We start from the raw sequence: 15610 nt of genomic DNA on the forward strand, positions 1-15610 counted from the left end.
CCTCCCTTGCAGAGATTAGGCCCCAGTTCTCATAAATAAAAAATGCTTGGAGCATATTTATTGATAGCATGACACTGTTTATCCATTTTGAAGTGAGTGGTACTAACAATCTTAACACTTTTCCAAGCAGAAAGTTCTCCTTCATGGCTAACTTCACTGATTTTTCCCCCTCTAACTCAGCGTGGTATGGAGAGAGCTTAGCCAAGCCAGATGGACAAGTCATTAATAGACCACATTCTGCTAGGAATATGTAAGCTATATATGGCAGACTTTGTTTAAGGTCTAAAGTTCAAGGTTTCAGCTATGGTCATGCGGATCATATCAGTCTTGAAGTAAGAGCTGCTCTCCTGATTTGAAACAGTCTGCATAACAAACTGTTGGGCACCATTGAAATGTATCAGGGAACTTGCTGCAATAAAAACACTCAAAATGAATCATCCCAAAGTTCTAGCAACCAGGAAACAGACACAGTAAGGTGAGTAGTCTAGGTTCCCGTGGGCATTCTAGCTCATTTTTAATGACATCTTATGAGTATATGGCCCCATTTCTCTCTATAATTAGAGCTAATAAATACCTTCAAGAGGATGTTTATGGCAGACTTTGGAATATTAACTCGTTGTTATCAGAGTTATGTTGCTGAAGGTGAAGCCTGATTTTGAATATAGAAACCACAGCCAATGCCTCATTCACCTCAAAATGCAAATGTAGCAAAAATTAATCCCATTGGACTGTTGTCTCATGTCTGGCCAGAAAGATGAGAATGACTAACTTGTTTGAAAGTTTCAACTGCTTCCATCTTATGCCTTGGAAAATTTTTCAATTATTCAAACACTACCATAAAAGAAAGACAATGGCAGTTGGAGTCAAAAGTATTTGTATTGAAATGCCAAGCCAGTCATTTAATGACTGTGATAGATTAAATTACTTTCCAAAATTACTCACTCCTTCCCTCCACCACCTCCATAGAAGAATTGTATTTCCCTGCCCTTGACTTTAGCTCAGCCATGTGATCGTTCTGGCCAATGAAACACTAGCAGATCCGACGCAAGCCAAGACTTGAAATGTGCATGTGCAGTGGGACTTGGCTCCTGCACCTGTCCCAGCTGGTTCACTGGCCCAAGAAGGAAGAGAAACATAAGACTGGACCCAGACTTAATCTGCAGTTTAGAGCCGCTTGGCCAAACCCAACCAAGATCAGCCAACCCCCAGCTGACCAACAGACACTTAAGCAAGGATAAATACCTTTTGTTTTAAGTTTTGGGGTGGCTTGTAATGTAACAATTCCTGATTGATACATTGGCAAAGACTTAGTTTCAGTTACTATGAGGATTATGATACCAACTTCATAGTGTGATCTAAATAATGCGATGCTATGATCCCTTTATTCATTGAAGACCAATAATGTCCCACTCCTGCCTTGACTTCTCCAATGGTGTAAGTTACAATTTAGCTAAACTGGGACTACATTTCCCAGAATTCCCTTCCCTGGTGGTCCTGGGTTAGCACTGACCACAGGATAATTTTTCTGCAAGATTAAAAGCCAGAAGTAAAGCAGCAGACATGTTTTTTAAGGCTCTGAAGGCTGGAGCCAGATCCCAGGAACAGTGGGTGCTCATGCATGTTGCAATCTGCTAGCTTGCCTTGTTCTGGGCCAAGTACTTATGCAACTCTGTGGAGACGGGTGCCAGCTTCCCCTGGAAGTCACCCACAGCATTAAGGTTGGAGGTAGTGGGACAGATGTAGATTCCGGTTTGTATTTTCTCTTGTTCACACCAAGCTTCCTTTTATGACTACCAGTTTGGCCGGCCAATTACTACTTTAGGATCAACATCAGATGCAGAGATAACTGCCTTCCCTTGATGCCTCCACTAGCTCCCACGCCATGTAAAGTCTAATCCTTGTAACACATCTCCATTCTCTCTCACTCATGGTTCTTCAGCTTCTCTGGATTGAACCCTGACACATTATGGCTGAGTCCATTGTTGTCTAAACCTGTAAATTCAGGCAAGTTCCTCGGAACATAGTCTTGAGTAATTTATTATGGAGCAAGAAACATGTAAGATTAACTGTTATTTATTGAGTCCTTACTAGGTGCAAAATCTGTGCTAAGTGCTTTACATGCATTATCTCATTTAATCTCATAAAATGGTCCCCAATCCCCTATCCAGTATGCTTTACTCTCATCACCATCATCAGTTGGTGGTTCGGAGATACCTGCTAGCTACAGTAATGCTCTAAGTCCTCACTGCCATTAGGAATTGTACACTGGGACCCAACGTCCTCTGGGGTGAACCAGGTGGCCTGTGCTGTCCTAAAGTACACACAGGTAGTGCCCATTAAGGGTTTGCTTTCCCCTTTTCCTCATTCTCAACTTCGGCATTAATTTTTGTCCAAAGACACAATCTTTGACCTTATCAAACACTCAGTTCCTCTCTAAGTATGAAGTCTGGCCCCAAATATTTGCCTAGTGACTGGGTCCTGATACCACAGTCAGATCTCACATGGGAATTGCCCCAAGTGTCGATCCTCCTGGACTGAAGCAATGCTGGTGGCCCTGTGCACTTATTGGTGTCTCCTACTCCTTACTGGGCATGTACCCCCACTTGGGAGCTACTTCATATATTAAATCAAGTATCTCTCACTTGCCAGAACTGGGACTGAGGTGGCTATCTTCCTTGGAAACAGCCTGCTGGGCCTACCTGTGCCTCTGCAATCTACATTGGTAGCTAGGTTAGTTTCCCAGCATTTGTCCTGTCTCAGCAGGTGCTGCGGCAAAGTTTTCCAGGTTGTAACAAGATGAAAATTAGTGGGGCTTCTAATTAAGATATTCAAGTGGATTTGAGTGGCTTTTCAGTATCAGTAACTGTGGTAGTTTTGTGCTATATTAACTTGGCCAAGCTGGGACTATTTCCCAGTATTCTCTTCCCAATGTGGTTCTGGGTTACAGATGAGTAAAAAGGAGAAATTGGTGCAAGGTTTGAAAGGCAGAAAGGAGGCAGCAGCTGTGACTCTGGAGAGCGCTACAGTGTAAGGTGGTGAGAGACAGCTGCAGAGGCGCTGGCTGGTTGGCTTTCATCCTCCCTCTTTCCTGCTGCATGCCCGGTATTTCTTCCTGCCAGCTTTACTGACCAATAGCAACTCCAACCCCATTACCGACGCTTGGCTGCAAGCTCAGAGGTAATCTTGCCAGAGAAGCAAAGACCCTTCCAGACTTCTTCACCAGCCCCTTCCAGGGCTCCCACTCCTGCAGCTGGACATTCCTAACTTCCAAAGTTCCCCAAAGTTCGAACTTGTCCACCTGTGCCAGGGCTTGAAGAGGACGTGCCTTTTTTCCCCAATTTGAGTGGTAAGGTCTGAAGACTGAAAAACAATTTTCTTTTTCAAAATGCTAACTTGTTTTCCTAGAATTTGAACAATATTCATTCGTACATTACAAAGAATTGTGTTTTGTTCTGAGTTCTAGGGCTTTTCTGTAAGTGCCTCTCTGCAAATATGTAGAGAAAGGTGGAGATTCCCCCCACTCTACCTCCACCGTATTTTAATCCTTTTGTGGAATTGTGATTTCTCTTTTATGTGCCCTTTGTTTTAAACCCTTAGCAAGGAATAATTTGTAAACTGGTTTCGCAGTCAAATACGTAATCATGGTAATTTGCTAGGTAAGAAGCAGGGAATGGCAGGCATCCTCAAATGGAGTTAAAGAAATCCTAATTACTTACACCTGCAGAAGCTGTTGCTTTTGTAAGGTATGTAATTAGCAGCCAGCGTGTGCTGGAAAATGTGATTGTTTAAATATGGGATGCAGCCCGGAGGCCACCCAGTTTAGAGCTCTCGCTGTGTACATTAGCCCAGCCTGAGCTCTCCTGGCCACTTGTTAAGGCTGACTGCATGCCTAAATGCAGTGTGTGGCCAATTGAGCTCCCTTTCCTTGTTCGATGTGCAAAGCAGGTGTGATCATTTTAAAAAATTGGCTCCTTTTGGCTGGGTGCGGTGGCTCATGCCTGTAATCCTAGCACTTTGGGAGGCCGAGGCTCGCGAATCATGGGGTCAGGAGATCGAGACCACCCTGTCTCTACTAAAAAATATAAAAAATTAGCCAGGTGTGGTGGTGGGCGCCTGTAGTCCCAGCTACTCAGGAGGCCGAGGCAGGAGAATGGCATGAACCCGGGAGGCGGAGCTTGCAGTGGAGATTGCGCCACTGCACACCAGCCTGGGTGACAGAGCAAGACTGTCTTAAAAAAAAAAAAAAAAAAAAAAAGATTCCTTTTAACTTAGTGATTATGAACTTTCTGCTCTTCTAGCCCAGTGGTTCTAGGCCTTGGCTACACATTAGAATCGCTAGGGACACTTTTTAAAAAATCCTGATGCTCAAGTTGCACCCAAATCAATTAAGTCAGACTCACTGGGACATCAAATTTTTAAAGCGCCCGAAGCGATTACAAATGTGCTGTCAAGTTTGAAAACCGGTGGTTCCCAAACTTTTAACTGCATGAGAATCAGCTAGCAGGATTGTTAAAACGCAGGTTGCTGGTCCCTACCCCTAGATTCAGTAAGAGGGAGGCAAGGGTGTCCAAAACTTTATACTTCTCATATTTATGCCAAGAATACTGTCAATGTTTCCTGTGGCTTGGATGTGGTTTGTCCACACCAAACTCATATTGAGGCTTGGCCCCCAACGTAATGGTGTTGAAAGATGGTGAGACTTTTAAGAGGTATTTGAATAACAAGGGATCTGCCCTTGAAGAAATTAATGACGTCTGGTGGGAGTGAGTGCTCCCTCTCCCAAGACTGGATTAGTTACCAAGAGAGGGGGTTGCTATAAAATAAGGCTGACTCTCCAGTATGGTATCTTTGCACATGCCCGCTTCCCGTTCTGCTTCTCCATCATGTTAGGACACAGTACGAGACCCTCACCAGGGTCATAACATGAACTCCCCAGGCTCCAGAATCATGAGCCAAATTAACCTTTATTCTTGATAAATTACCCAGTCTCAGGTATTGTTACAGCAGCAGAACACGGACTAAGAGAAAGCTCAAAACAATGTTTAATTCCTTTTGGAGTTAGAATAGTTAACCATTTTTTGCACATGACAGGCGTTAGCTGTCATGTTTTATAGATATTAGCTCATTTAATCATTTTCACAAGGCTGTTTCCTTCTCATCCTTCAGGTCTTAGAAAAAGTGCCAGAGCTCAGACTCCCTTAAAAAGTCACCTGACCCAGTTACTCTCTCCCACATCACCTGGTTTGTTTCCTTGGGGGCTCTAACTCATCTGTAATCTTGCTTCTGTCTCTTCTATTTCCACGTTTCCAAATTTAGAAACCCAATCTTCCTCACCTAGTGCCTAGCATGTGACAGGTACTTCTTTGCCTAGGGCATAGCACATGACAGCTATTTTTCTAATTGCAGAATGAATGGGTTCACACAGCAACCCTGTCAAAGAGGTACTATGATCTACATTTCACAAACCAGAAGATAATTATTAAGTAACTTCTTGGAGATCACAGTGGAGGAACTAAGATTCAAACTGTCTTCTGACCAGAGCTGGGTTCTGAAACCACTCCAAGAATTGATCATCAGCCTTAAACAGTCTTCTTTCCTTGTAATAAACGGAGTTACTCATCTAAGAATGTCAACTTTGTCTTACTACCACTTGACTCAGTTATTTTTTTCCCAAATAACAATAAAAATCCAGAGCCCAAACTGTAGAAATTGGCAATTTCCTTATTTAAAAACTACTGTCCATAACAAAAAGTCTATTAACAATGCCCCAAAGCAGTTAGGATTTCTACCTCATATAAAATCATAAACATTTTAATTCAAAATGTTGATATTTAGCAGAAAAACGACATAAAAGCAAATGGATTTGAATTATCTGACTTTAGCATGCAACGCAACTTATTCTGGCAATAAAGTAATATGTGCAGTTATAAAAAATGTTGGGTGCGTTTTCCAAGAAAAATTGTTTCTGAATGTGCACACTAGAATATATGCAGAATCCTTTAAACAGTCGACTTCATATTTTAAACTTGTAAGTGTGGTAACATCAAGTTACGGAAGAATGGACTTTCTCTGTAATTCATGATTGAGTTTGAGTTTATAAAGGTTTTAATTGCCTTTTCAGTTCCTACAAGCTGCCAAGCCTGAAATTAGAGAACTGACAGCTGAGAAAGGAAATCACCTGATCGAGTCTCCTAATTGTACAGCTGAGGAATCCAATGGCCTTGCCAAAGATTACGAAGCTAAAAAGAGACATAGCCTGGATTACAAGTCAGTTTTTACAGGTGCTCCAGAAATGTCTTGAGCTAAATATGGCACATGTATCACACAGAACTTTAGTCATATCTCAGAGTCCAGTTTTACTCTGCTTTCTCTTTATTTTTTAGAGATGAGGTCTTGCCCTGTCACACAGGCTGGAATGCAGTGTTGTGATCACAGCTCACCACAGCCTCAAACTCCTGGGCCCAAGCAATTTGCTCATGGCCCCACACCTTGCTAATTAAAAGAAAATTTTTTAGAGACAGGGTCTATGTTGCCCAGGCTAGTCTTGCACTCCTGGCCTCACATGATCTTCCCGCCTTAGCTTCCTGAGTAGCTGCGATTACAGGCACGAGCCACTGCGCCTGGCTCTGGTTTTACTTTCTGCTTAACACAGGATTCAATCTTGATGTGTTCTCTTACAGTTCACAAACTTAGTGACTCAATTGCTTTAGAAACAAAGCAATAAATGATTTGATTTAGAAATAATCTGATTTAGAAATAAAACGATTCCCATTATTGCAGCATTATCATCAGTCACTGACTGCTAATGCTTTTTATGTTTTTTTCCTGGGTTGTGTGAACCTGGCAACTTTTCTTCCTGTTCTTCTATGTTCTTAGCAAACCCACATCAAGGGTGTCTGTTCGTGTTTGAAATTCATCAGCATCAGAAAGAGCTAACATGTTGGCAGTATCTAGAAAACCATCAACATGATCATGGGACAGTTCATTTCGCTTTGCAGCTGATCCCACCACAGTGAGTACTCTGCTGTTCATCTGAGCAGTCACTTTGCTTTTGCAAAGCAGTTGTAGATTACTTCTGGGATGTCAGTGTCCCAAACAGCAATGAGATTTGTCATCACATCCAGAATATGCCACATAATGTACCGAGCATTTTCAGCACACAATTTTTGGTAATTTATTGTCTCAGCCTAGTGGCTGCACACAGCCATGCTGCTGGCAGTTAAAAAAGGCTACTCACTTGTTTTAAGCTCCAATGAATGTGTGCAGTACATTTACCAATAAGTAACAGAACACTTACATTCTAGCATGCTATTTTTCTAATTGCAGAAGCCATTCCTAAAACAACCTGACAGACATCAGTGCATTAATATTTTTTATTTATACACAGTAAAGTTGTGTATATAAAGGGAATTTTCAAATTTCCAATGTAAATGGTTCTAATTTCTTGCTATTCTTAGTACTGCAGCAAAGGAAGAGTGATAGCCTATCTTTATATATTTCTTTTTCTCCAGGGCAACATTTCTCTGCAGGAGTGAATGTCTGGTTTGGCTGCATGTTATAGAGGCTTATTAAATACGCTCTCATGGGCATATTTATTCACAATAGGTCTCTCATTTTCAAGCTCATTCTCTGCTGTAGATGCTTTACCTTGTAGTAGTGACACAACACTGTGATACGCCAAAAGCACAGCTACCAGCCATGGAAATTTGACATTAACCCCTATCTGGAATGCAATTTCATTAGCCTTATCAAAAAACAAACAAAAACTCAGATACAGAAATATTACTTGCTCTGATCTGGCAAAGTCATTCAAACATTCCATTTACTACACTGGTATGCTTTGCTCCTCTCATTCTGTCACCAATTTCACTTCTTTTGGATGTTTTTCTTTTCATCTTGTCCTGACTTCCAAAGAATATGCAGAATATAAGAAAAGTCCTCATTCTTTCATCACTTCATTTTGGACTTTCTTTCTTGTTCACTAACTTTTAGCTCTGGAGACATTGTGACCTCACTCTATCTTCTCTTTAATGCTACGACCAAACTCTCTGCATGAAGCATTACAAAAATGACATGCTGAACAGAACACGTCCATTCTAATGGGAACACTGAGGAGACTGGCTTGGTATAGAAACTGGAAGTGCGGTACTGATGAAGCAACTAATTTTAAATTTAGAACAGCAAAGCTGATGTCATATTTCAAAGGAAGGGCTAATTTTAATCATCTTAATAACCAAGTCAAAAATACAATCTCTTTTTTATTAAGAAATCCTAATGACTGAGGTAGATGATGCTGTTATCAGATACTGAAGTAATTTGGTTTAAGATACGAAAATGATGAAACCAAGGGAAAGAAAGCACTGTTTTGAAATTATCTTCTTTTAAATTTAGATGGATAATTAAGAATGCTTCCAATTTAAGGTTCTAAGCACAAAATCCAGATATGTCATGTTACGGACTTGCTTCCTGAAGATGAAATCAGCAGTTGATAGAAAGAATCCACCCGCTCACAGAACAGCAAATCACAAATGGTTGTCTCTGTGAAGCCAGTAGCTTTGCATTTGATATTTCTATCTGGGCTCATTTCCAACTGTTCAGGATTTGGATTCCTGAAGGCTTCTTCAGCATTTAACTAATTCTTTGTTGGCTGAAGGGGCTGGGACTGTTTCTCCACACACAAACTGATCCTAAGACAGAGTGAGAAATGACATTAACCAATAAATTTCCATGTCACAAATACATTAATATTAAACCTTCATTTTGTTACAGAATCAATCCAGCACTGTTAATTTTGTTTTTCCATTGCTATTATCATTTCATCCTTGTTCAAAGAGCCAATGACAGCACCAGAATTAGAATCTTAAACATGTATCAGTTTTTTGTTCTGAATTCATTATTTAATATAAAGCACCTTATAAACAAACATCCCCATCTTCAGTTCAGAGCAACCACTTCTCAGAAATCACATAAAGACATGTCACATCTTTTAAATTTCTGTATTAATTACTACTTACACTAAAACTTCTCCACTTTAATATTTGGTCATTCAAATACCAGTCCTCTTCAAAGTAATTACTTCTACTAACTAAAAGGGACAGGTCTTTACGTGGTTCCCAACATGGATAACCTGCTATGTTAGCTACTTTGTAAATGAAGTTCAATCTCTGATCATTTATCCTGGCTTATGTCAGCTACCACAAAAAATCTCTGCTTCCAAGGTTATCCCTCACCTCCAGCAATCTGATTACCGAAGCATCAGCCCCTACTCTGTCCCTGCTACTCTGTTGCCCAATATTTGGAACCCTTTCACTGTGCCCTTTGGAATTCATGGTCCATTGTTAGCACAATGTTTCATATTCTCAACCTCTTCCTCAAAATGTCCTTTTATCCCCAAGAGCATTGGTAGTATCTGGAAACAGTTTGAATTGAAACAACTGAGGATTGCTATTGGCATCTAATAGGTAGAGGCCAGGGATCCTGCTAGACATCCTATAATGCACGGGATTTCTCTGGACAACAAGTAATTATCAGGCCTAAAATGTCAATAGTGCTGAGGTTGAGATGAAGTCATATTCTTAAGGACAGCTTCCCCTATATGCCCGTCTAGTGGGGGCTCTGTGTTCTCAGAGTCCTAGTACCAGAGGGATTGGAAGTGGGGCTAGTTCCTCCTTTTTGCCTCCGTTCTCCTTTCCTGTCTAAAACCCATCAGTTTAGAATCTTATGTCTTGAGGCTACCGCATTGCTATTCTTGTCTGTTGCTGTCATTTATCCACCCTGGATGCCATATTCCAACCCCTCTGGACCTCCACCGTATTCATCCTACCACCCTTTCACTGCCCCTCACTCCCTTCGTGTTCTCTTTACCTAGTTCAAACTCCATGGTCGGTTATAACCACTCTTCTCTCACTCCTTACTATTCACTTGGGAAAACCATAAACCTGGTTAAATCTAACTTTCTGTGTCTATGGTCGATTATAACCACTCTTCTCCCACTCTTTACTATTCACTTGGGAAAACCTTAAACCTGGTTAAATCTAACTTTCCGTGTCTATATTCACTAATGAAGGCTGAATTTCTACCACCTTAAACCCTCTCTTGATCCGCTATCACCACTGGTTACTGTCCCATGTCTCTGCTCTCCTTTGCAGCAAACTCCTTAAAAGAAATGCCTATACTCACTGCCTTCTGTTCTCATTCTCTCCAACCAGTTTTCTGCCCATTGGTTTCTTCGATCATACGCTGTTCCTGTTACTCCATGGAAACTGCTCTCATCTCCATCACAAATGAACTCAGTGTTGCTAAAGCTAATGGTTAATTCTCGATTGCTTCCTATCAGTGTCACGTGCCAAGGATCACCACTTCCTCAACCCTTTCTCATCTGGTTTCCAGGATTTGACACTACTGATTTTCCTCCTTTCTCAGTGGTTCCTCCTTTACCGTCAGCTTTGGTGATTCCTCGTTTCCCTCCCTGACTTTTTAATACTGGAGTGCCTTAAGGCTCAGTCCTGTATTTTATCCATCTCTACATTCACAGACCTGGTGATATCATCCAATCTCATGGCTCTAAATGCTATCTGTTACTGGTAACTCCCAAATTGACATTGCTAGCCAATCTCTCTCATCAACTCCAGACATGCATATCCAACTGCCTTCTCAACAGCTCAACTTGGATGACAGACCTCTCAAACTTAGTATGTACAATTCCAACCCCTATACCTATAGTTACATTCCCTCAATTGACAGTAACTCCATCCTCCCAGTTATTAAGGTCACAGATATTGAAATCATCCTTGACTCACTCCTTCACACCCTATATCCAATCAGTCATTCAAAGTGTATCCAGAATCTAAGTACTTCTCATTATTTCCATTGCTGTAACCAGGTTCAAGCCACCCATCTCCTTCTTTAATTAGTGTAATAGCCTCCTAACTGGTTTTCCTGTTTCTATGCTTGCTCTCTATAGGCTACTCTGAACACAGCAGCCAGAATCATTTTTTTAAAAACTTAAGTTGGATCATAGCACTCCTATGTTCAAAAATCTCCCAATGGTTCCCTATATCACTCACAACAAGAGCCTAAGTCCTTAAAGTGATCCACAACTACTTCTTACACTACTCTCATCCTGCTCTGCTCTGGTCACACTGGCCTCCTTTTTGTTCCTTGATAAAATCAGGCATGTTCCTGTCTTAGGTCCTCTTCACTGAACGATCCTTTGCTCGACTCTCTTACCCCATACCCTCATATGTACATGGCTCACTCCCTCGCCTCCTTCAAATCTTTACTTAATAAGGCCTTTCTCAGTAAGGCCTGCCATGATCACCCTATGGAAAATTGCAACCTCCTCCCAGACCAGCACTCCTGATCTTCCTTACCCTGTTTGCTGTTGCAGAGCACATTTTAATACAAGAATGAATCATTATATTTCTAAATTACAGTCTAAATTATAGACCTCGTCTCTCATGAGGCTCTGTGCCTCATCCCCACTTTCCCTATATTCATTTTGGAGTTCATCCTTGAGAGTGTTAAGCTCCTTACCTAAGATTCCATTCCAAGTACTGAACAAAACTTTGGGTAGGAGTGGGCCGTAATAACATTTTTTTTTCTATTGTCAACATCCTTGGGTGAAAGACAATAGGGCAACTAAAGACTAAAATGAAATTGTAAAGCTGCACCTAGGAATTATATCTCAAACAAGATAATGCAGAATTCTGTGTATAAGCCAGCATGAAATACCATACAATTGTTCCCTTCAAAGTAAGTCTAGCAGCTCTAAACAATTTTAATTACATATTAAATAGAAGAGAAATATAAAAAATTGTCCATTAAAATAATCTATATACTTTCTATTTAATAAATAATAATTTTCACTAAAGCTAGATTTATCTCTAAAGCTAAAATAAGTTATGTAATCTGAACTTTAAACATTTTAATTTACTATTCGGCTGTTCATCAATGGTATTTAAAACCTGCCCAAAAAAATACCGCACTTTACCTAGCACAATGAAACATTCTCCTGCACTCATCACTGACAAGCTGATCTAAGTCCTTGCCACTGCCTTACAATACCCTTCCCCCCTTTTAAAAGTATATCCCTTACTTTGTCATAAATCACTTTTATAATGAGAGAGCAGCTAGGACACGTTGCCACGTCTTCCCCATTCTCCAAATCTTCCTACAACGAAATCAAACACCATATGGTCAGGATAGCTTCTCTTCGCCATCTCCTCCCCCAAACCTATCCCACTCCTAGATGCAAGTCTCTTGGTGGCTTGCCTTCCCCCCAAGGTGGGTGAGAACCCCAGGGCCTTCAGCGAGAAATGCCGACATCATTTTCCCCTAGAAGCGTCACTTAGGGGAAACACCTAGGAAGGTTAGGTGACCTTCGGTCGCCCCAAAAGCCCTGGGAAACAAAAAACGAGTCCCGTCCTCGACAGAGATATCCCAGGTTGGGACTCTAAGGCAGGGATCGGGCAGAGAGACAGAGGCTCTCCGCCACCCTCTCCCTGGCTTAATGTAAGGCCAGAACTACGTGCCTACCGAGAGAGCTCAGGGTATTAGTTGCGGTGGGGGTACGCGGGAGGAGGAAGATTCAGCAACGGGAAAGAGGGCGTGGGTGACAGAGCAGCAAAGGCTACCCAATGATGGAAGGAACAGGGAGGAAACAAACTGCGCTTGCTTGGGTGAACCGCCGGGCGGGACCCTGAAGTTACCTTGGTGATGGAGAAGTTATCTCCACATGGGCAGGGATAGAAATAAGTCTCCGAGTCCTCGTCATATTGGAAGTCCTCGATTTCCACCTCGTCGTGAAACACTGCCATGGTCGGCGGGGGTGGCAGAAGGGGTGACGCCCCAGCAGTCCGAGACCAGCTCCCAGGGTCTAACTTCGCCAGAGCCGGCTGGGGCTCGGCATCATCAGGTCGCGCCGGGCAAGGACTAGCGCTTCCGGCGCATAGGCAATGACGCAACTCCGCCCTGCGCGGCCAAATGGATAACCGGAAGCGGTCACCATGGAGATGACTGAACTAGGGGCGGAGACACTGGGAAGACAGCAAGCTTGCTCAGCGGGGTCGCGCACCGCTTCTCCTATTGGACGGCAGCGACCAATAGAATGTGGGGCTCGCTGGCGCTGCTGCGTCATGTCTGGGACCGCGGAGTATCTCAGGCGCCTGCAACTAAACGTGGCCGGGTCTGCAAGCTAGGTGCCAGCGGGGAAAGTTTCCCTGCTTCTTATCGCCTGCTTTAACGCCTTAAACAGCCCGCTGAAGGCTGCAGCAGGTGCTAGGTAGCATCCTCTCGGCCCTCGGGAAAGGCGGGGTGAGGAGGCGAGAGCAGCTTAGCCTCCTCGACCTTCCTTCCTGGTGACGGACGAACAGTTCCCGTAGAATTTCTCTTCACCGAGTGACCTTGAGCCCAGGGCGACGGTCAGCTTGTTAATTCCTGGCTGCAGGTACATTCCGCTTCTTTCTCACCCCAGACGTCTTAAAATACCCTAAATTGTGTTGCTGAAAGGACCAAGCCCTGGAAGGCAGGGATTGAGTTCTAGTCTTCTGTTTGCCAGGCTTATAACATTATTAACTACGATGATTTGTAGTAATAGTAATAACATCACCTTTTATTATTGGGAAGTTATGTGCCAGCTATTGCAGTAAGTGGAATTGTCAACTCTAGGAGTTTACATGTTATTCCATTTTATTAATCTTTAAACTGAGGTACAGAGAGTTGGGCATCTTGACTAAAATCGTACACCTGGGAAATAATGAAGAGCTTGTCTGTCTCCAAAGCCCCCATCTTTAACATTGAGAAGCTGAGGCTTAGGGGCTGAGGAACTTGCCTAAGGCAAAGCTGGTAAATGGCAATAAGCTATGATGAGAACTCAAATCTGTCTGACCCTAGAATCTAGGCTTTTAATTAACAGTGATGTCATTTGTGATGTGATGTACTTCAAGCAGAGCTAGATTTAAAAAGCAGCACTGTAGCTCTGCAGGCTGCTGAGATCTTCCACTAAGCAGTGCTTGTTCCCATGAGAACTAGATTTGGGGAGGGAGGTTCTCCATGGCTTTCCATAGGTTTTCATCGTGGCATTCATTGACCGTCCCCACTGTCTGGTCAGAGATGGCTGCTCTTAACGTTCTGCCCGATTTGAGCTTGTACTGTGCTGAAGAAAGTAAAACCATAGCCAAGCATGTAATGTAGTTTATTTTACTCCACCCAGCACTTTTGAAGAAAACATTACAATGACTACTAAACTTTACATTTATTCCTAAAAGGGCGGATCACGAGGTCAGGAATTCGAGACCAGCCTGACCAACATGATGAAACCCCGTCTTTACTAAAAACACAAAAATTAGCCAGGTGTGGTGGTGTGTGCCTGTAATCCCAGCCACTCAGGAGGCTGAGGCAGGAGAATCTTTTGAACCTGGAAGGCGGAGGTTGCAGTGAGCTGAGATCACGCCACTGCACTCCAGCCTGGGCGACAGAGCTAGACGCTGTCTCAAAAAAAAAAAAAAAAAAAAAAAAAGAAGTAGGTCATAGTTGTATAATGCAAACTATATTTGATGAGTGCTGTTGTATATCAGGCCAGAGGGAGTTGTTTATTGGCAATACCAAACCTCCACCTCTCTAGGTTGTTTGACAAGGAAGAGAAGGGGTCAATGTATTAGGATTGATTTTAGTAACACTCTTGCTTGCCAGGTACTTTGGTAGACATTTTATTTATTCCTCTCAGTAATCCAGTGAGGTGGCGTGGGTAATGTTAAAATGGCAAGAGGAGACTTGCTGAAGATTAGAAAGCAGGAAGGAGTCACACCTGAGCCCAGTTCTGCTGATTTCCAGTCAAATACTCTGTGTATACTACTTGTTTACCACTAAAGTTTCTTTGCCTATCGGAGCAAGAGGAGCCCTTTTTCTTCCTCAGTGACACCTAAGATTCTAAATTGACAGATGTCATGATTGTTCTTTGAACTTACTTAATTTCAGTGCATTTATGCTTATTGAGACATTCTTGGCTTTTCTCTGTCAGTGTCCTTTCACACCCTGCCTAATGTATCAGCAAGTTTTGGGGCTCTGATTCCAAAATATATGCTATGTTCATCTACTTCTGCCATCTCTGTAGCTGTTACCTTATTATAATCTTAGGCCAGAGTCTTTAAACTGGACTTCCTGCTTCCACTCCCGCCCCTCTCCCTCTATTATCCTTCCCACAGCAAGTTGAGCAGTCCTTTAAAAATATAAATTAGGTCTTGTCCTTCTCCTGATTGATTCAGACTTTTCAGTTGCTTCCCATTACCCTTAGGATAAAATTCTTACCCTTACTATAGACTGCTGGACTTCATCTCATTTCACTCTTACCAGCTTACTGCTCTCCAGTCACACTGGCCTTGGTTCCTCTAACATGCCAGGCTTATTTCTGTTTTGGGACCTTTGCTCTTGCTAGTCCTCCTGCCAGAGTTGTCTGCCTTTAACATTTTCTTGGCCGCCTTTTCCTCATCATTCAGATCTCAGCCAAGGTGTCATCACTGGAGAGATGTCTTTCTTGATATTTCCCCCACCTACCCCATCACTCTTACTCCCTTTATCATACTCATCATAATCTATAATTATCTTGTTAATT

At 42.4% G+C, this 15610-nt stretch overlaps 2 protein-coding genes across 11 annotated transcripts in view; one reads left to right on the forward strand and one right to left on the reverse strand.

Moving 5' to 3' along the window:
* Positions 1 to 5858: 5858 nt before the first annotated feature.
* Positions 5859 to 13039, reverse strand: DPH3 (diphthamide biosynthesis 3). Of its 2 annotated transcripts, XM_003265365.2 has the most exons (3): positions 12711 to 13039; positions 12098 to 12172; positions 5859 to 8687 (listed from the first exon to the last, which is right to left on the reverse strand). In XM_003265365.2, exons 1-3 carry the CDS (start codon positions 12816 to 12818, stop codon positions 8622 to 8624), a joined length of 249 nt encoding a protein of 82 aa, XP_003265413.1. In that variant the 5' UTR covers positions 12819 to 13039; the 3' UTR covers positions 5859 to 8621. The 2 variants fall into 2 exon arrangements, with proteins under 2 accessions (XP_003265413.1, XP_003265414.1); XM_003265366.3 differs by lacking the exon at positions 12098 to 12172 and having other exon boundaries at positions 12711 to 12915.
* The window catches only part of OXNAD1 (oxidoreductase NAD binding domain containing 1), an 87609-nt gene continuing 85018 nt past the window's right edge, over positions 13020 to 15610 (forward strand). For 7 of the 9 annotated variants that reach the window (XR_004031292.1, XR_004031291.1, XR_004031294.1 and 4 more), the window contains exon 1: positions 13020 to 13447. The gene's annotated coding sequence lies outside the window, so the exon portion shown is untranslated. The remainder of the gene's footprint in view (positions 13448 to 15610) is intronic. The other 2 variants (XM_030816868.1, XM_030816869.1) reach the window with 1 other exon arrangement.

This window comes from Nomascus leucogenys, chromosome 8 (assembly GCF_006542625.1).
Source record: "Nomascus leucogenys isolate Asia chromosome 8, Asia_NLE_v1, whole genome shotgun sequence".
Lineage (NCBI taxonomy): Eukaryota > Metazoa > Chordata > Mammalia > Primates > Hylobatidae > Nomascus > Nomascus leucogenys.